This window comes from Bufo bufo, chromosome 2 (genome assembly GCF_905171765.1).
Source record: "Bufo bufo chromosome 2, aBufBuf1.1, whole genome shotgun sequence".
In the NCBI taxonomy this organism is placed as follows: Eukaryota; Metazoa; Chordata; class Amphibia; order Anura; family Bufonidae; genus Bufo; species Bufo bufo.
Genome location: NC_053390.1, coordinates 645542472 through 645565265, shown reverse-complemented (window position 1 = coordinate 645565265; position 22794 = coordinate 645542472). Strand labels below are relative to the sequence as shown.

The window sequence follows — 22794 nt, the reverse complement described above, 5'->3', positions numbered from 1 at the left end:
AACACTAGTCATCAGTAGTATACCAATAGCGTGTAAAGGGTTGTCTGATTTGGACACCCCCTTCTCTCGTTGAGGCAGGTGTCTACACGTTTCTGCAGCCTCCGCAGAAGAAATCTGGTATTACATGGTGTGTATTCAGTACATGGCTATGCTGAGTCCTCCAGGGGGAGCTGCAGATTGTTGCAGATAGCTGAGGTCCTAAGCAGTGGATCTCCTCCTTTGAGGACCTATGGACATTGGTTGTCTTAACATGAGAACTGATTTATAGTCCACAACTTAGTCCACTGAAGGTCAGAGTTCTGCTATCAGCTCAAAGTGGAAGAGATCACCTGGAAATAACCCCAGGTTCTAAGCTTTTTACAAGACTGCCTGTGTCAGGAAATACTGCAGACTGAGAAACAATACGGACAAGTTTTTCTTCTTTACTTTTTATATTAATGGAATAAATAAGAATAGAGAAGAAGCCAAATATGTAAATCAAAATCTGTGCAAATTAGGTTAAACTAAATCTTTGCAGAGCGACAGAACATTTTATGGTGATTTTAATAATACACGTTTAACAAAGGATTTGTGATTTCCTGACTAAGCTACTTGTAATTGACGGCGGTCACAATGGTTTTTGTGGGGTGGGTAGAAAACATATAAAGGTTTGGCATGTGTTACATTCCTCTAGAGTTCATCTACCTTTTGTACTGCCCCAGCTCTTGGCTAAGTGATTAAATGGCATTTTGTTTAGTGAAGTGTGATACTGTAGGATTTCACTGAAGTCATAGCTCTAGGTATACTGCAAATCATCTGTGTGAAGAAGTGTGTGAATTTAAGGAGGGGAGGTGGAGCAGCAGCTTGACTTAGGCTGAGGAGCTTCTGGGCTTCTGGAGGATCAAAAGCAGCATGCCTTGACCTGGAGGAGCATCTTCTATACCATGATCTGATACAGAGTTTAACACTATGTGCACCCAGACTATTACATAATATTGTTATTAAAGAGAAACACGAGTAACACAAATTAATTATCTGAATATTCATTAGGGAACCATTCAGTTTGAATCACTCCTTAATTAATAACTGTTCATCCCTATCATTTGCTGAGCTGACTTAGTTTAGGCTCTTGTAAAGCAATGTTGGTAATACAAGCAGATGTAGGTGCTTTCAACATTTTCAGTGCCAGAAAGAGAAGAAAGTTGCCAAAAATGGAGCAAGTATTAGATGGTAAGGCAGCGAGTATCCAGGAAAAGACTTCATGTCTACCCAACTGTCTTTTTTGCCATGTCAATAAAATAGATTGTTGTCAGCGTGCTCATGTAGCGATTAGAATTTTTAGAGTTCCACCTATGGAGGCTACGCTAGTTTTTGGAATAGAAAAGTCTCAAGATCCAAAATGTTGTTGCATTGGTGTTTTTACCCCATCAACACCACTCGGGAGTGGCAGGTGCTGGGTCGGTCTGTGCCATCACCCCTGGCAAATTCACTAAGAGGCCTAAATTAAGAGCATCCTCCCACAGCACAGGGACTATCAAATACCCCCGTTAGGTTTATGACAAGCTTGAAATAGGAGTTGTTAGACGCAGGCTACATGAAAGCATCTCAGTAGCATAGGTATGGAAATGATTGATTATGATATACAAGTCAACTGCAGGGGGAAATTCCTGTCTTCTGCAGTAGATGGCAAAATAAATAGGACTTGTTAAGCATTGACCACCAACTCCGCATCTTAGGGGACCCAAACATATTTTCGATTACTCCACACATTTTTATCCAGTGAGGTAAACAACTATGCCATGGTCAGGTTGTACCATAATTCTGTGGCAATTTTACAGTGCACTGCCTATAGATGAGGTTTTAAAAACGACATCTACCTGTTTGAAGAAACCCACGCAGTAATCGTTTGAAGAATTGTCATAGGTTAAAATCTGCTCCAAAATCATAAGTGACCTTTTAAGGGGTGGTCTTCTCAAAGAAGATAGCCAGTATGCATAACAATCAGTTCTGATCAAGGGGGTGGCCTTTTGGGGAGGTTTCACTGTACTATTAATATTCTCATCATTATGATCATTTATTAATTCTATAGTGCCATGGGCATGAAAACGGTTTATATCGGTAATGTACAAAAATAAGTAAAACAAACATGAACCATTGACTGGTTAATAGGGAAAGAGAACCCTGCCCACGAGGGCTGACGGTCAGCAAAACATGTTTAAATTCACTTTAAAGATGGGCCCACAAATAGGTGTATCCAGCAGGAAGAAGTCTTTCCTTTTTTTTTTTTTTATTCCTTTCCAATCCACTTTTGCTTTGGCGTCGACCTCATCATATTCGAGATCAAGCGGAGCATCTGGCAGCGCATCTAGTTATCCTAGCCGGACAATGATGAAGCTGCCCCACTTTGTGAACCCACTCTAAAGGGTATCTGTTATGCTAACAAACTTTTGACATGTCCGGTCCAGGTGATGAGACGCCAACGATCGCTTCAGAAAAGGGTCAGAAGAGTCCCGCTTATGCACTTTTTGGAGTTTATAGACCTTCTGTGATCCTGTACACCACACTCCACCTCAACAGAACTGCGTGGAATCTGCTGCAGATTTTTCAGTTCAGAGATGAATTGATATTATGTGAATCTTCCAGTTATTGCAGAGAGCAAATACAATAATAGCCTTATATTAGTCAGGTTGCTGTTTGTGCGTTTCCGTAATATATTCTGGAAAGTAGCTTCAAGGTGAAGTTTTCATTGATGAATTATTTATGATGCCAGATATGGATGCTTTACAAATCTATATACTATGCATAGTTTTAACATGGATGGTTGCTGGTATTTTATGGGTAATCATGGTTATGAAGGGATTGCTTTGTGATTGGAGTCTAAATTCTTAGTAGTATATGTGGATTTTTATGTGTTTAGGATGTGTTTCACTTTTTAAGCAGGGTAGTCTGAGATCCACCTCCTGCTGCTGCGTTCTCCCTCTCATATTTCTTACATTTCCATTTACACTTCCTTTTACATATTTCCTACATAGCTCTGCTTGGTCAGATTGTGTGCTGTGTAGTAGCAGGAGCCCAAACAGAAGCTCCCCGGGTCAGAGCATGAACAGCAAGGATGTAAAGATAATAAACTATGAGAAAAAGAAGGTTGAATGAGTCTTAGTAAAGTTGGAACCTGAACGTCCACGTCATTGGCGTCTCCATCGTCTACTGACCACATGTAGACTAGAGATCTCTGGGAAGCATATAGGAAAAATTAGTACCAATACAAGTATTTTCAGCCACTAATCAGATTGTAACAGCCATTTGGAGAGATTTATCAAGACCAGTATGACTTGTCATAGATTAAGCGCATCCTCCAAAAGTACATGCTTCTGACATGAGACCTTTACCAACTCATAGCAGATGTAAATTTCTGTCATCATTTATACCGGGAAACGGTCGTAAATGGTGCTAAATCTGCCGCATCTGATGTCCCTGCTCCCACCACACACCCTTTTTGGAAAGTGCGAGGATGAGGATAAGAAGCCATTTGCACAAAAAAAAAATTGCGCAAAAGGCTTTTAAAAAGTTGGAAATCTGGAGTCTGCGACTTTTTAATGCCAGTTTTCTGTATGGGCATTAAAGTGGGAAATCTCCCACTTTAAATGTTGGAGAGTGAAAGCATGAGCTATGTTGGTTATAATGAATAGGGTGACATCTCTAAATTCTATATTACAAACTGCAAACTGTTTTTATTACTAGTATTTAATTTGATTAGTGTAAATTTATTATCAAACAGTTTTATTGACATGTAATTTTGCCATTCCTTATATTGCAAGCTACTACAGCATTCATTTCCTTTTGCCATCTATTGCTATATTTTACAAAGTAGAACAGGTTTAACGGTGCACTTTGGGTAGTTTTGTCATTAATATATCTCATCTCTTCATTCGCCTTTGATTTGGGGTCAATTCTGTACAACAGTATGAAGTTCGTGGTCCCCTACAGGGTTTACAAAGGTTATATAACTCTGCTTATGCCTCAATATAGAAGTATTTACTATAGACAACTGCATTGATTAGAGTTGATGTGGTTTGTGAGGCACCACGTGACTCTGTGCCCAGTATGACAGCGGACTCCTCTACCGTATTCCACTATAGCTGCTTGTGTCTTATTAATTGGGCACCTAAGCAGAAATATGCCGTAGTATTTCTATCCTGTAATAGCAGCGACAGGCAAGTGATTGCCGTAAGAAACCTGACATTTTTATGCCTTTTAGGTTAGACTGTTAAGTTTCTTGCATTCATTTCAGTCATAAATATCGGAAATTTCTCTTGTATGAAAAAACAAAACATTTGGGCTGTTCCAAAATTACAAAAATATTTGTTTTCATTCATCTCAAAAAGAAACAATTGAACCCCGCCACCGTCACCCATCCAGTTTGCTTGTTAGTAAAGAGGTGATGACTATAAAAACTGGCATTTCGCAGCCAGAGAGAATTATTGATATTAAAATATAATCTGAAATCCAAGGGTTAAGATAAAGTGGCACAGCGAGTAAGCATGTTCAGAAAATTTTATTGAAGAAAACACTTCTGGCAGACACATTCTCTGGAGACTCAAATAGACTTTAATGTGATTTGACCATGCCAACATAATGAAGGGCCACCAGCAATGCTAGTGTAAAAGAAAAATAACGAAAATATATATTTATTTATATGTATGTGTGTATGTATGTATGTGTGTGTGTATATATATATATATATACACACACACACATTTTTATCTGTTTATTTACTAGACATGGAGAGCCAGGTTTATTGAATGACGGTTGAGAAAACTTTTCATAGATTTTACATACATCATTAGAGGTCTTTCTAATATATATATATATATATATATATATATAGATAGATAGATAGATAGATAGATAGATAGATAGATAGATAGATAGATAGATGTAGAAAATTATATATATTTTATATACATTAAAATCTATCCAAAAGTTTATATATATATATATATATATATATATATATATATATATATATATATATTTCAGTCTACTGAATACATACTGTGATAACTCCAAAGTTATCGGTACCTAAACTGTTTGTGATATACTGAATATCACTTCTGGAATTAGGTTCTATTCAGTGGTTACTTGCAGCGCTTTATATACCAGAGAGGTAGGTTATGGAAGCCCCATAGCACAACCTTGTGGCCAAGATGAAGTATGGAATGCTCCAGTTTTTATTATACAGTTGAAATATAAATGTTCTGCAACACATAAGTGCATTTCAATTACAAAAAAAAAAAAAATTCTGTTGTGTTAAATGCACCCATTCTGTTGATACTTTAGTTATGTTTTTCATATATACAGTATGCAGGATTACAAAATAAGAGCATTTATTTATTACATTTAAATATGGAAATTAATATTATATTTTTACAATAGAGTTTTACCAAACTCTGCATGATCGGCTGCAGTGGGATGATACCTCCCTTAAAAGGGTTTACCAATACTTCGGTACTGATGACCTATCCTCAGCATAGGTCATCAGTCTGACACCCGGCACCCCTGCCAGTCAGCAGTTTTGGGCAGCCACCTGCACTGGTAACAGTCTGTCCACAGTGTCGTTTCCGGTGATGGTATACTGCAGCTCTGCTATCAATTACCTGAATGGGGACTGCAGACCCCTGGCATGGCCACCACACAGTGGACAGAACCTTGTGCTTCCGGCTCCTTCCACCGTACAGTTTCTAGCTGATCGGATGGGGTGCCTAGTGTCAGACTGCCACACAATGATATTGATGACCTATCCTGAGTTTGTAAGATACGTTGTGCATTGTTGTCCCGCAGCCTTTGCTGGGCCGCAGAGTATATCTGGAATTAACCTGTGAATGCCCACTTTTTAATGCCATGTGGCTTTGTATTGTTCAATAACATATCTTTGTCAGGGTTGTCAACGTGCGGTAAGTATCGTTTTACGGTTCCCAGTAAATGCTGCTAATGTGACGATTTCTGATCTATAGACACATTCATTTATCCTTCATTATGGCTTTTAATTTCATTGTAGAGGAAAGAAGATCAAAGCCTGGTTGGTTTATATTTGTAAGGGGCGATTCAGCCTGGCAGGCAGTACGGGTGCTCGGTAAAGGCTTGACACCTGAGGGATGGAGAACGGTGGCCATGCTTTGATTGAGAAGTAGTGGGTGGTCCTACTGTGACTATGTACTGGCTCCTAACTTTTAAAGCTGGTTCCTAGACTTAAAGACCCCCATACACAATATGTTAATGTATGCTGTATTTTTGGCAGGCCGTCTGACAGTCCAATGTATATGGGGAGCTTTCAAATCTTCTCTGACATATGTCAGGGGAGAGAAGAGTCAAGCACTTTGAATTTCAATCCTGAATCCTTTTGTTCTCTTGGGAGGTAAGCCACCACCAGAGGTGTCTGGCATCTCATACTGTGTCCTACTACTGTGAGATGGGCCAAGGCCATGGCCAATGGAGGCTGCTCTAAAAGACCTTAAAAATGACCTCTTTCCAAATCCTAACAAAGGTTTTGTAACACCATTGTGCAATCTATATGTATTTTAGTAACTGCGCAATAGGTATGACACTGTCCATGTGGATTTTCAGTTTTTTCCCCCCCTACTTTTTGGAACATTTTCAGATTTCTGAGCTAGTATGAACAATGAATATATTAGCATACTCAGCTATTTCCTGAAGTCCCATAGCAGTGAATGGAGAACACTGGACTGGAACGGCCTGCTCTTCATTCACAGCAGACTCTGACGGGATCGCATCATTGAGATAGGACTGGATCCCAGAAGTGGGACCTGCACTGATCTGACATTTATGATTTATCCTGTGGATGTGCCATAAATGTTCCGATGGGAGTACCCCTTTAAGCATGGGGCATGCATCCAATACTAATAGTCAGTTTGAACTGGAAAGTCTGAGAAAGTCATACAAGGTAAATTGTATGTGTTCATGTGAGACTGATACGATGGGAGAAGACAAACATGGAGTCACGGCTATTTATTATATTTATGCCATATATAAGTTATGCATTGGCTGTAGTAGATGGAGAATGCTATGGATAGTTTTAGTACAACTAACCAGAATACAAGAAAAATACTGTTTCGCTCTTATCTTATGCCAGCCATGTTTAATCATTACTTCTAGAGGTGATTCATTGAAGACATTCCCAACACTTCACCATGATATTGCCTATTAATAATTAAACAATGAATAGCCCAAGATCAGTATGCAGTTTGCATTAGAATAGAATTTTGCACACAGTCATAGAAATGCATTTGCACAGATTTGGATGGATTGATTCCCAATTTTTCTATCATTGGGGTTTTTATTTGTTAAAACCGCTAAAACCACAGAAATATATTGCAGCAGTCTTTCACATCAGAGGTGTAAATGGATTTCTTGAAAGTTCCTCAACAGGCTGAAGATAGAAGGAAGCCTCTTTGCACCAACACAATTGCTGTTGGAAAGCTCAGCTTTGCAAATGACTTAAACTGTGATGGTGTTGACCTTGCATGAAGAAGGACAGATAATCATTCATTTTAGGGAGTAGAAATACACACTCGGTGCACATATTGCCAGGACAGGGGTAGGAAGACACTTTACATCCCATTGATAGGGGCAGCAGTAGACCTGGTCTGTCCCCTGAACAGTGTCACCTGAGTAGGGCTGAATTATAAAGCCACGGCACACAGACACATTGGTTGTCATCTGGTAGTCCATGAATCAATGCATTATTATGTATCAGAAGAATATTTTAATAAACATTTTGATAATGTTTGCCCCATGCTTTACCTACTCATTGTTCATACTAGCTCATAAATATGAAAACATCTTTCCAAAAATGAAAAAAAAAAAAAAAAAAGCCACATTGACAACGTGGTCAATGGATGAATAGATTGGAGTGTGTTGCTCAGATACTGAAATATATGGATTACACAATGTCGTTATATAAGCTTTGTTTTGATGATTTGAAAATAATTTAATAGCTGAGAGGGACTTGGTAAAATTGCCCGTGGCTTGAATGGTGTGGGTGTTGTCCCAGTAGTAGGACAGACTACCCTGCTAATGTCTTACTCTCAGGGCCGGGTCATCATTGGTGCAGTTGAAGCAGGGTAGGGGGGCCCAATCACCGGGTTTATTTACCTGGTTTCCTGGCGCCACTGTACACAATTGTGTACCTGAAAGCACTGGCGGGACAATGGTTCCCTGCTCTGCCATTCTGTGAGGTAGGTGGAGCATTTATGTCATCGCATCACCTGTGATGTTCCATAGGAGCAGACCCGGCTAGAAGAAGCCAGCATTGCGGTATTGTAGGATCGGGGACAGGTGCGTATTATAATACAGCGTATGCGCACTGTGTTCAGAGGGCACAGAGAAGAGGCAATATATAGAGGGGCCAAACAAGAGGCAATAAATATAAAGGGGGCACAGAGAAGATGCACTATATACAGGAGGCACAGAGCATGAGACATTAAATATGGGTTTCACAGAGTGTGTGGCACTATCTATAGGGGACATAAAACAAAGTATTAAGGGCACGGGTGGCCGTGAATGGGAGAGGGCATTATAAACTTGCCAACTCTCCTTGAACATCTGGAAAGCTCCTGCAAAAAGGGGAGGCCTCCTGAACTCCCAGAGAAGTTGGTCATCTCTCACACAGCACATGGAAGGCACGTCATGAAAGGGGCATACACGAAAGGGGGTGGAATTTCATGAAAAGGGACTTGGGCAGCACTCTCCTGCCTCCCACAAGTAAGCTACAGTATGGTGCACACTGCGCTCAAAATTCCTCATGGTTTACTCCAAAGCAGTGTACAAGTCTCATTAAATGTCATCCAGTATGTGGCGGAGGATTGCTTCACAAAAGTTTGGGGGCCTCAATGAAAGGAGTGTTCTGTACTCCTGGAACCCTTAATCTGGCCCTGCTTACTCTGCCACCCAGAGACTATCTAGAAAACAGTGTATGTATCGATTTTGATAATTTCATACAGATGGATAATAATCCAAAGATGATCGTCCAATATGTCATACCATGGTCAAAGTCTTGTTGGCCTCTGGGCGACCCTCACATGGGTACTATACTGTTACGGACTGGCACCCATTGAGACTTTGCCCATGGTATTACAGTCAAGTTTCCCAGCCCAACCGTTGGGCTACCGACACAAGCTCACAACAAGGGATCTGCTGTGAGTTTGGTTTAGTAGACCTACTGTCTAGGACACTCATTCACAATACAGGCCCATAAATGCCTCAATAATACTCTTATGGGAAACTAGCCAAAAGCTGACTTGCTTTGCTCACCAGTTTATGCCAGTTCAGCTTCTCCTGCGTTTTTCCACTTTAAAGTGCTGCTTCACCTTTTATCAAATACAAAATTTGCTATAAATTGTGAACAGTAAGCCTTTCCTTCATTTTTCTTTATCTTTTTTTAACAGTAAATGATAACATAAATCACTTTCAAATATAAGATTCATAACCTAACAATGATCTGATATTTTCAAAGCAGTCTGTTTTCCCATGGTGATGTGTTATGTTCAAAATGATTGCTCCTAAAATAAAATAAAAATAAAAAACAACAACCAGTAAGAAAATCTTGGAGTTGTCATTTATCTGTTTCTGGGAAGGCTGGGTGATAGGCGAGATGATTACCATTACAGATCTCACAGGGGCTGTCACCCAGTTAGTGCCTTGGTTAGCAAATTTGCCTAGATTTGTAACAGATTGAAAGCGGGGAGTTTTATAATTTAAGTAACAATGGTGCAAATAATAGTTGTCATACAGTTTTCTGGAAACTCGTGTACTTGTATGAATTGATTTCTGTATGACTTTTTCATCTATTTGTTGAAACTTTGTCAGCAGATTTGTACCTATGACACTGGCTGACCTGTTGCATGTGCACTTGATAGCTGAAAACATCTGTGTTGGTCCCATGTTCATATGTACCTGCATTGCTGGGAAAAATGATGTTTTAATATATGCAAATGATCCTCTATTACACCTAGAGGCTCTGCTCACTCTGCAACTGCTGTGCTGTCTGCACCTTGATTAACAGGACCAGGTAGTGTAAACATCATCACAGAAGAGGGCACGGAAGTTGCAGATAGAGCTGAGCCTCTAGGTGGAAGGGAACCGCCCCTGTTGCTCCTAGAGGCTGATTTGCATATATTAAAACAGCATTTTTCTCAGCAATGTGGGCACATATGAACATGGGACCAACACAGATGTCTTCAGCTGCCAAGTGCACATGTAACAGGTCAGCCAGTGTCATAGGTACAAATCTGCTGACAGATGTCCTTTTAAGACTGCCTGGCCAACCACTATTGAATGAGTATGGCTGGCTTTTCTCAGAGAATGCTGTCAATCACTGATAACACCTCCCCTGTGTACAACTGAAATCAGAAAAAGCAAATATTTAAATGTATAAATTACAAGTTTTTCTGAATCTTTTCCCACTACAGCTTCTCCTGCTCTATAACTTGCTGCCTACAGATTGCACTGCATTTTGTAGTGACAGGTCTTCTTTAACCCCTTGCCGACTGGCTGTTGACTGTATACGTCCTGGTGATCGACACATACGTATCTCTGTATAGATAGTTCAAAACGTCCCTGCAGAGATTGCAGCTTTACGCTAATTGGGCAGCTGCAGAAGCATGTAGCCGGCTGTCAGTGACAGCTGTGAATCCCCATAGAGAAGGCAGGGATATTTCTTCACTTTTCTTGCCTTCCCCATCGCTCTGTACAGAGCACAAGGCTCTGTCCACTGAGTAGTGGCCAAGCAACGTACTGCATCTCAGCTTCTACTTAAGTGAAATAACTGATCAGTGGGGGTGCCAGCTGTCGTCTGAGATTGATAACCTATCCTGAGGGAAAGTCAGCAATATCTGAGTACCCGAGAAACCCTACCAAAACTGTATTTTTAGAATTTTTTTATTGTAGACTTAAAGGGAACCTGTCACCTAAGAAACGCCTCCCAAACCGCCAGCATTACCTTAAAGTAGCCAGCAGTATATTCCTAAAGATCCTTTTCTTCCTCCGGCCAGATGCACCAAAATCTTGAAAAACAAACTTTAATCCCCTGCACGCGCTACGAACTTTAATACCCTGCACGCGCTATGTACCAGCAGAGTTTGAAGTCAAGGGGGCAGCGGCCTCCTCGCTTCAAGTCAAGCTAAGCCCGCCCCTTACCCGTCCTCTGTCCACTGTGATTGACATTCTGCTGTGAGGCTGGGATCGTGCAAGTCTCAGGCATGCGCGGCGCGGTGCGCTCCTTGTCACTGCGCGATCCCGTCTCTCGCACTCAGCCGGCCGCTTTGCTCCCTCTGCGCATGCGCCGGGCACACGCGCACGATGGAAGAGCCTGGCTAATGCGCAGAGAGAGGAAAGCGGCCGGCTGAGTGCGGCGGCCGGCTGAGTGCGGGAGCCGGAGACAAGATTGCGCAGTGACAAGGAGCGCATGCCCGAGACTTGCACGATCCCAGCCTCACAGCAGAATGTCAATCACAGAGGATGGGTAAGGGGCGGGCTTAGCTTGACTTGAAGCGAAGAGGCCGCTGCCCCCTTGACTTCAAACTCAAGCTATTACATAGAGCGTGCAGGGGATTAAAGTTTGTTTTTCAAGATTTTGGTGCATCTGGCCGGAGGAAAAAACGGATCTTTAGGAACATACTTCTGGCTACTTTAAGGTAAAGCTGGCGGTTTGGGAGGCGTTTTTTAGGTGACAGGTTCCCTTTAAAATGTATGTCTCAGATATAGTTGGCGCACAACTTAGGTGCCGTCATTGCATGTAAAACACCTTAGTGTTATATCTAATTTCAGCCTTAGAGATGCACACCTGGACATTATAGACGAACATAGAGGCTCTTGTGTAGACGTGTTTTACTTTGTGCCATTGATGGACCGTCTGTCATCTTGATTCATTCTAACCCTCAGATATGATTCTGCTAATGCGGCCTAGATTCCCTCTTATGCCTCTGGCTTTGTAAAGACAGAAGAGTCTCATCACACTGTGCTGCTCTGACTAACAGGTGACACAGAACTGCTGTCCCCTCACACTGCAGAGTCTCTGTGTCCCCTATGTGATGCAGCTTCTGCCTGTCTCCCCTCTCCTTGAACTGCACTGGAGATTCAGCACTCACAGATGATATAGGCATGGAGAGTCAGGAGGTTTATAACTCTACAGGGACTGGCTTACTATAGCACAGCTCTCCCAGTCAACTCGATAAGACAGGTTCCCTTTAAATACATTGCAGAGCGTGTACTGTTCAAACTGTGCCATTTTTATTGATGTTTATGTGAGTTTCCAGCTCCTGGGCCTGTTTAATTGCATAGACACTTGTATATGTTAAAACATAAATGCCGAAAACTACTTGTTTCATGTAAGGTATCAAAAAGAGGACCTGTAACCTCTCCTGATGTGTGTTTTTGCAAATACTTGTATTCTTTATGAAATGGCAGTTTCAAAGCATCTTTTCACAGAACTGTATGTTGTGTCTTTTTTCTCCATTTTTTTTTCTCCTAAAAATGATGAATACATTGACAGCTGTTTTTTACCAGTTGGGGGCATGTCCCTACATACTATGACATTGCCCAATTATTTCTGACAGATTCAGGCTGTGTAGGAATACACCCATTTGACAACGGGAATGCTACACCCAGTTGTCAAATGTTCATAATTATTCAGGGGGAATAACAGAGGAACAGCACAATGTAGAGTTAGAATAAAAGATGCTCCTGAATTGTTGCTTTGTGTCCTATACAGGTATTTCCTAAAACAAGCAGATCAGGAATGGTGGCAGGTCTTTGTGCCACTACTACACATTTGGGTCCTAATAACACCGTTCTGTATACGGTTAATATGTTTAGAACTGTGACAGCGGGTCCTCTTGGGTCCAGAACTAGAATAAGCACTTGCTTCATTTCAGTTATTCATTTATAGCTATATTGTGGCATTTTTTGTGTTTCTCACTGTATTTTGTAAGTCTGGAAAGTGTCATATATTTGCTTCTTCACCGGTCAATTATGTTAGCACTGCATTATCACATCAGAATTATTGATTTCCCTTAATTGTCATCTGCTGCCAGCCTCACTATAGTCCAAATGACCATCAAATAATAGCACAATATAATCTGTCTCAATGGAGCCTTTCAGGAGATCCGTTCTCTTCAAGTAGGCCACAGCTGAAGCCTGATCTGGCTGTGACCCACTCAGTATCATCATAGACCATTCTGGAACTGTCCACTGCATCACACAGTCACAATATGGAAATACTCCCACTGATACCGTGACTGCAGATATTGCGGCAGAATTGTAATTGTGGCATGAATTCATATTTAATCTGTAGTTCGAGCCTCAATATTTTCTGCCACTATTCTAGCACTGAGATTGCATGTGCCATATTGTTGAGGATGGAAGAGTTGTAGAGCATTTCAGGGATTTCATCAATAAGGTACTAGTAAGGGATAGTTTACATCACAGTTTCATTTTCCGTTCCTCTGATCAGTCAAAAGAACCAAAAAAAGATTCTGTAAAAAAAATAAAAATAAAAATGATTCAGGTGCACATTTGTCATCCATTTGAACCATTTCTGTCTGAGATCCATTTTTTTTTTTTTATACAGATGGAAATGGCTCAAACGGATGTCAAATGTTCAACAGAATCAGTTTGTCTTTTTTTTTTTTTTTTTTTTTTATATACAGGATCTTGTTTTTTTTTGTTCTTCTGACCAGAAGAGGATCAGAAGAACGGAAAAATATGAACTCTCCCTTATACTGAATCTTTTCCCACAAACCCATATATCAGTCTGCTGGATTCCTCCCGCTTTATAACTTTCTGGTAGACCGGAGAGCATTTTTACGGGGACAGGTTTCCTTTAATCACTTTACAATATTTGTACTTTTTGTATCTCGTATGGTGACCCCTCTCGTCCATTGTACTCAGTTTATGCCTTATTTCATGGCCACAGTTATTGCTCTACCAAACTTTACAGATTACATTACACATTCAAGTACAGAGCATTTCCTTGGCATCTGACAAACCCAGATTTGTCCATTGAACTGCCAGATGGCGAAGCAAGATTCATCACTCTGGAGAATGTGTGTTCGTCATCAGACTGGCACGCAGCTCCACACCGCTCCAGCTGATGCCTGGCATTGTATTTGGTGGTGTTAGAGTTTTATGCAGCTTCTTGGCCATGGAGACCCAAACCATAGAACTCCCAGCAAACCATTCTTGTGCCAAAGCTGCTTCCAGTGACCGTTTGGAGCTCTATTGTGGGTGCTGCATATTTTATTAATGCACTATGCCCTACAGCACCCAGCAGTGAGCCCTGCTTCAAGCCGAGCAGTTATTGCTCCTAGAAATGTACACTTAGACCTGACTACAGCAGCTGTAGCAAGTAAAATGGCGCAAAACGACTTTATAAATAGGTAGCAGCCCAATGACAGGACAGTGTTTTCATTGAGCTCTTTAAAGAGGACCTTTTCATGTATTTTTTATTTTATTTTTTTAAGTACCTTTACTTGCGGGTTACACTCTGCTGATGCTGCCATCATTGCTCTTTTTTTCAAATACCCCTCGCTGTGCCCCCCAGAAGTTTTCATGCCCAGTATGTTCATACTGAGCATCGGTACAGCGAGGAGGAGATGCCAGGGTTTCTCGGGGGACGTCTCCTTCTCCCTGGCGGTGGCATGGTCTAATTGCAGCAGAGCGCGTCACAGCCAGGGAGAAAAAACAGCTCACCTTGTCCCTGGCTGTGACGCTCTCCGCTGTGATTGGACCGCGGCGTCTCCTCCTCCTTGTACCGATGCTCATATTAACATACTGGGCGCAAAAACTGCAGGGGGGCAAGCAAGGGGTATTTTAAAAAAAACCATGATGGCAGCCTCAGCGGAGCCTACCCCACAAGTAAAGGTACTTAATAAAAAAAATAAAAATACATGAAAGGTTCTCTTTAAAGGGCTTTTCCATATCTCCACAAACAGAGAGGCGGTTGAGCATGTGCCCTGCCACACTTTTTAATGTCTGTGGAGCTGAGATAAACGTTCAGAATCATCCAGCTGGGGCTCAGGACTTCTGTACCAAACGATAAGTGAGAATCCAAGTGGTGGGGCCCCCAGCGGTTCTAAAAATCTCCAATGTGGGAAAATCCCTTTAAATACTTTACTCAATGATAAAGCTTTCCTTATACCTTTAAGAGCATATACATCACCTTACATAACATGCACTTTTTATTGTAAAATTGTAAAAGTATTTTTCTAAGTATAACGCTTACTCTTTTTTCTTTTCAGGGTATTGTTGTGACCCCAATGCTGCTGCTTTTATTTGTAAGTATACATTTTTATATTATAAGGAGATTGTTTACATTGTTAAAGGGCATCTGTCAGCAGATTTATAAACTATGAAGCTGGCTGACCTGTTACATGTGCGCTTGACAGCTGAAGGCATCTGTGTTGGTCCCATGTCCATATGTGCCCTCATTGCTGAGAAAAACAAAGTTTTAATATATGCAAATGAACCTCTAGGAGCAATGGGGGCGTTACCATTACACCTAGAGGCTCTGCTCTCTCTGCAACTGCTGCATCCTCTACACTTTGACAGGGCCAGGTAGCTTAAACTTCATCACACCTGGCCCTGTCAATTTAAAGTGCAGAGGGCGCTGCAGAGAGAGCAGAGCTTCTAGGTGTAATGGTAACGCCCCCGTTGCTCCTAGAGGCTCTTTTGCATATATTAAAACACCATTTTTCTCAGTAATGTGAACACATATGAACATGGGACCAACACAGATGACTTCAGCTGCCAAGTGCACATGTAACAGGTCAGCCAGTTTCATAGGTACAATTCTGCTGACAGATGTCTCTTAACATTTTGTGTGTTACGATCTATTGCAATGCATTCCATTAGGCACCAACCTCTAAATTCTCACCTACAACCATTATATTGACCCTACAAAAGCAAGTATTCCCTGTTCTCTCACCACCCAATCTTTCAGTCTGTGCATGAAGTAAAAAAATATCCACACACACAAAACTGATGTGCTTATGAGTCTGATTTTAAAAAATCTACACTCAGACACCTTTTGCCAGTTGTTCTTAAGACAGTTTTCACTACAATTTGTCTACGGTATTTTTCGGTGGCAGGAGTTCTTGGGTTGCTTTGATTTATGTCTGTTTTCTCCTATAGTTGGGATCGTCCTCATCAGTGCCCTTTACCTCCATATTCTCTCAATTGTTCATGACTGTTGTGGTTCCCCTGATCATTGGACAGGTATGTTCCTCGTTTTCATTCAGACAGCATCAAGAATTACTATATAAGTACAAATTACAATGCGCGATTGATAACACTTTACTTAAAATGTACCTTCAGTGATTCACTTAACAACCCTTTAAAAATGCAGCTCTTTTTATTTATTTTCTTAAGTTAGGCTACTTTCACACTAGCGTTTTTGCTGGATCCGGCAGGGTTCAGCAAAAACGCTTCCGTTACTGATACTACAACCATCTGCATCCGTTATGAACGGATCCGGTTGACAGTCAAGGGTGACAGATCCGTTTTCTATTGTGTCAGAGAAAACGGATCCGTCCCCATTGACTTGCATTGTGGGTCATGCCGGATCAGTTTTTCTCAGCATCCCATGACAGAAAGAAAACCGCAGCATGCTCCGGTTTGCTCTCCGGTATGAGAACACAACCAAACGGTACAGAATGTATTTTGGAGCATTCTCCTCTGTTCAGTTCCGTTTTGTCCCTATTGACAATGAATGAGGAGCAAAACGGAAGCGTTTTTCTCCGGTATTGAGACCCTATGAAGGATCTCAATACCGGAAAATAGAAACGCTAGTGTCAAAGTAGCCTTAAAAGAGTTGAATTTAAATATTAATGGAGTTTCATGATGGATGTTACTAATTATTGGAAAATAAGTCCTATTAAGGCTTTATGCACACGGCCGTGTCCGTATTTGGTCCGCAAAATACAGATACTTTCCTTGTGCATTTCATTTTTTTTTTACTCGCATCAGTAGAAATGACTATTTCCATCTGAAATTGGACAAAAATAGGACATATTCTAAAATTTGTGGAATAGTCACAAGGATCTGCATGGCCCCAATAGAAATGAATGAGTCAGTGTGCTCTCCGCAAAGAAAATGCGGATTGCACCCAGGGAAAAAATACAGTCGTGCATATGAGGCCTAAAACTTCACTTGAATAAAATACGGTTTCTTAATAGTAAAAAATGAAAGAGCGGCAACATAGGGTAATACTTTTTGTAATAGTCTGTGACTCAAAAGTTACCATAGTGTTGCGAAAAGTCACAACATCTATGATCTGAGGAGTCACAAAAAGTACGAATACTTGAATCCGGGATTGCTGCTAGTGTCTCTGGTGCTTCCACCAGGGCAAATTCCACTTGTATTCCTGGTGCTCAATGATGCGGTGGAAAAGGACAAGGGGAAAAAAAAACGGAACCAGCGCTGTTCCTTACCGGATAATTCAGTCCAAAGGTGATGTGTTTCCGGAGATACCCCCTTCTTCATATAGACAGGACAAATATCAGTGATGGATGTAAAACAGTATAAATGCACACAATCCAATATAGTAACACTCGCAAAAACACATCAACCCTCAAGAATGCCTTGATTGGGTATTACATCACACTAATAGGAATAGACACACATTGGTAAGCTTGATTAGATCACAGTTCTAAAGTATAACAATCAGGAAATGAAAAGACAAGGAACACTAGGCCTTGATCTCGAGGGGGACTGGCGACAGGGAGAGGCGGTGTTGAAACAGTGCTCCGAGGGGCTAGGCCAGCCCTTTGATGCTCTGAGCAGCTCACATACATATACCTAATAATAAGCATTTCTCTGCATCAGTGATATCTATTGCAGAGAAATGTTTAACCCTACTAGGCAGTATGCTGCCTGGTTAATTAGGTGATCATGGTGACAGATGCTCTTTAAACAAAGAAAAAAATTGAATATGCGCGTGATATCACATAAACTAAAATTTAGAATGAGATCAACAATAGCTTTTCTTACAAGAACCAAGGAAAGTGATATAATGGTTGAGATGCTACAGTTATATAGTGGTCTTACAGCTGTACTATATACGGCACGTCTCTTGTGGAATACAGAAGTATGCTGCATACCGTAGTCAGGAAGGCAGCGCAGCTTTGGTCAATAGGCAAACAAGAGGAGACTCTCAGATAAAATTGTGGGTGACAGATCAGATTCTGAACACATCCAAGTTATTCTCTGGAGGTGTCTAATGAACGGCCTCTTGCTCAAAGCTCTGCAGATGTCACCAGCAATGTTAGTCCAACATCATGTATATTTAATTAGTTTTCAGATCATCAATATTAAATAGTAATCCGGGCGACATATTTGTGAGTATATTCAGAACAACCGAGTTGAATCACATCTCACCATTAATATGTATGTTGTATTAGTGGTTTTTGTGATTATAAGAAATTATTTTCACCAGATCATATGCATAAAGACACTAGTTGTTGTTTTCATGCTTTTTCGCCGTAGCTGAATGTGAGATGGACTAACAGATGGACCCTTTTAAGACCTTTTTTTTTTTTTTTTTATAAAAAAAAGAACCAATTAACACAATGCAAAGCAGATTACTTTTCTTAACTCCTTAATGACCAGTGTTATGGTCTTTAGTATCATTTTGGCCAAATGGTGTGTTAATGCTAGGAACATTTTTTTTATTTGAGACTAAACAATTTTTGTGTGTAATATACAGTTACAAGAAAAAGTATGTGAACCCTTTGGAATGATATGGATTTCTGCACAAATTGGTCATAAAATGTGATCTGATCTTCATCTAAGTCACAACAATAGACAATCACAGTCTGCTTAAAGGGTTTCTATCACTTCGTATCACATATTTAGGTGTCAGACACTAGCGATCCGCTAGTGTCTGCTCTAACAAACCATCCTAATATGATAGGTTTTGGGGCAGCCGTTTCGCTAAAATAAGAACTTATATCTATATGCTAATGAGCCTCTAGGTGCTATGGGGGCGTCATTAGCACCTAGAGGCTCCGTCTACCTTCATAAACTGTCGCCGCCCAGCACGTCCCTCCAGCCCGCCCATCTCCTCCGGAATGCGATCCTCTCCGTGCGCGTCTCTGTTCGGCGCATGCGCAGTGAATGTCTGACCGCTTCCCTGCTCAGACATCTCCACTGCGCCTGCGCGATGACATCATAGTGCTCCGAGGAACAGGCGCAGTGGAGATGTCTGAGCAGGGAAGCGGTCAGACATTCACTGCGCATGCGCCGAACAGAGACGCGCACGGAGAGGATCGCATTCCGGAGGAGATGGGCGGGCTGGAGGGACGTGCTGGGCGGCGACAGTTTATGAAGGTAGACGGAGCCTCTAGGTGCTAATGACGCCCCCATAGCACCTAGAGGCTCATTAGCATATAGATATAAGTTCTTATTTTAGCGAAACGGCTGCCCCAAAACCTATCATATTAGGATGGTTTGTTAGAGCAGACACTAGCGGATCGCTAGTGTCTGACACCTAAATATGTGATACGAAGTGATAGAAACCCTTTAAACTAATAACACTATACCAACAAAGGCTGACACCAGCCACTATATGTACCGCACGGCCACAGAACATGAAACTCCTACAAATGCAAAACACACCAGCGGTAATGTTCATACAAATCTTTATTAACCACTTACCGCTACTGTAACGCCGAAAGGCGTCATCTCTGCGGCTCCCCCAGGCTACGCTAACGCCGATTGGCGTCATCTCGCGTGAGCCGAGATTTCCTGTGAACGCGCGCACACAGGAGCGCGCGTTCACAGGAACGCATAGTGCACAAGTTCTTCTGCAGCCTGCCGGCCGCGATCATTCGGCTGTAGATTTTTGAATGGACGAGTGAAATGCTTATATCAGACGCTATTTTGAAAATAGCGTCTGATATAACTGCTGCCTGGTCCTCTGGTGGTCCCTTTCGCTTGGATCGACCACCAGAGGACACAGGCAGCTCAGTAAGTAGCACCAAATCACCACACTACACATTAGACATTACCCTGTCATTTATTTAACCCCTTATTTAGCACCTGATCGCCCATATTAGACTCCCTGATCACCCCCTTGTCCACCCCCTGTCACTGATCACCCCCCCTGTAAGGGTCCCTTATCACCGCCAGTTAGTTAGCCACTTGTTAGGTAGTTTAGCGCCCACCGCACCGCACCGCAGTCACCGATTAGTCGCTGATTAGCGTCATCGCTGTCGCTAATCAGCACTAGTACTATATAGTATCTGTAAGTGATCAATACTGATCGCAATCAGATCTATATAAGTACATTAGGGTCACCTTAGGTTCTACAAAAAACGCAGTGTTCGCCCGATCAGGCCTGATCTTGTGCCCACACTTGCGTTCAGTCCGCCCCACCGCAGTGACAGAATTTTTTTTTTCTGATCACTGCAAAAACACCGTAAAATCGCTGCGCCGCTATAAAGATCACTTTTGAGCTTTTTGGATCTTTATTAGCGGTCGCAGCTTTACTTCGCAAGCACTTGTTTTTGCTAGGTAGGTTTGCTCTTTTTCCTGGGTAGTCTCAGAGGAATACCCCCTAAATTTAGTGAACCCAAAATGTCAAACAAGGGGTATTCCGCTGAAGAGACCTACAGGATTCTGGCCCTGATGGATGAAAGCGATGGGGACGACTCACCCGCTGAATCCAGTGGTTCAGAATATGAACCTGTAGACAGCAGTGGCACTCTAACCGCTAGTGAGGATGACGAGGTAGAGGTCCCTGCTACGGCCAGACGTACCCGATCCCATGTCAGGGTTCTGCCTACCCTGCATGATGACCCTCATTTGCAGCAGAGTGGTGCTAGCGCTGATCTTGTTTATGGTGCGGCATACACCAGCAGCGCAGCACATCCTGGACCTTCTACCAGCACTGCCGTATTCCCTGGTGAAGTGGCGAGCACCAGAAGGGCAGTTCCAGCTGGTACGGTGGCACGTGCAGTAACTCCCCTGTCGCAGCCACGGCGTTCACAGGCCCGTAGAACCCTTAGTCTCCCAGAGGTGCTGGCAAATCCCAATTGGCACTCCCCTGCTTCCGCCGCACCCGTATTGCCCCCTTTCACCGCCCAGTCTGGAGTTCACGTGGAGACGGCTCATTTAGGATCGGCCCTTCAGTTTTTTGAGCTGTTCTTCACCGCGGATCTCTATGACCTAGTTGTGGCAGAAACCAACCGCTACGCCACACAGTTTATTACCGCCAATCCGGAAAGCTTCTATGCCCAGCCTTTCCGGTGGAAACCAGTCACCGTTTCCGAGTTAAAAAATTTTTTGGGCCTTCTCCTCAGCATGGGTCTAACAAAAAAAAATGTATTGCGGTCATATTGGTCTAAAGACCCAATACATTACATGCCCATGTTCTCTGCTGCAATGTCTAGGGCACGTTTTGAGGCCATCATGCGCTTTATGCATTTTACGGACAATAGCACCTGTCATCCAAGAGGCCACCCTGCTTATGACCGGCTCCATAAAATTCGGCCCCTCATAGACCATTTGTCATCCAGATTTGCAGATGCGTATACCCCTAATCAAAACATCTGCATAGACGAGTCCCTAGTACATTTTACCGGGCGCCTTGGCATAAAACAGTACATCCCCAGCAAGCGCGCCCGTTATGGGGTCAAACTGTATAAGCTCTGTGAAAGGGCCACAGGCTATACATATCGTTTTAGGGTCTATGAGGGAAAAGACTCAAAACTGGAGCCGGTCAGATGTCCTGACTACCTGGGGAGCAGTGGCAAGATTGTTTGGGACTTGGTGTCACCCTTACTCCACAAGGGGTACCACTTATACGTGGACAATTTTTACTCAAGCGTGGCCCTCTTTCGGCACTTACATCTAGTCGGAATTCAATGCTGTGGCACCGCGCGACCTAGTCGCCGGGGCTTCCCCCAACGGCTCGTTAGTACCCGACTTGCACGGGGGGAGAGGGCTGCCTTGTGTGACCAAGAACTGCTCGCGGTGAAGTGGAGGGACAAGAGGGACGTTTACCTTCTGTCCACCATTCACGCAGACACGACTGTCCAAATTGAACGGGCAACTGGAGTCATTGTGAAACCCCTCTCTGTCCATGACTATAACCTTCACATGGGAGGGGTGGACTTCAATGACCAGATGTTGGCTCCCTATTTAGTTTCCCGACGCACCAGACGCTGGTATAAAAAGGTGTCTGTATATTTAATTCACTTGGCGATGTATAATAGTTTTGTTCTCTACAGTAAGGCTGGGAGAACGGGATCCTTCCTAAAATTCCAGGAAGAGATCATTTCGGAACTCCTGTATCCAGGAGGGTCCGTGCCCCAAGGCCCTGATGTAGTGAGCCGGCTACATGGCAGACACTTCCCGTCTGTCTATCCTGGTACCCCAACTCAACGTTCCCCAAGAAAAAGATGTTGTGTCTGCAGCAGGGCTGGAATAAGGCGTGACACCACCGTTTTTTGTCCTGACTGTCCTGACCAGCCTGCCCTATGCATAGGGGAGTGTTTCCGCAAGTTCCACACTCAGGTACACTATTAGTGTAGGGATCGCGTGACACAGGACAGGCACACAGGGCTATTAGGGCCCTTTCACACAGAGCTGCCACAAACCTCTCCTTTCACCTGAGACAAAGTGCATAATGTACTTCGCCACATCTCTGGGCGATTTGCACTTTGCACATTGTCCCATGGGGAAGGAGAGGTTTGTCCTATAAAGGTAACAAAACAAAAAAAAAATCACCGGTAAGCAAAA

At 42.5% G+C, this 22794-nt stretch overlaps 1 protein-coding gene across 1 annotated transcript in view; it reads left to right on the top strand.

Moving 5' to 3' along the window:
* The window catches only part of SLC10A7 (solute carrier family 10 member 7), a 251656-nt gene that overhangs the window by 160365 nt on the left and 68497 nt on the right, over positions 1–22794 (top strand). Inside the window, exons 6-7 of the mRNA XM_040418521.1 lie at positions 15294–15329; positions 16186–16269. Of these exons, the coding sequence (XP_040274455.1) occupies positions 15294–15329; positions 16186–16269 (120 nt within the window). The remainder of the gene's footprint in view (positions 1–15293; positions 15330–16185; positions 16270–22794) is intronic.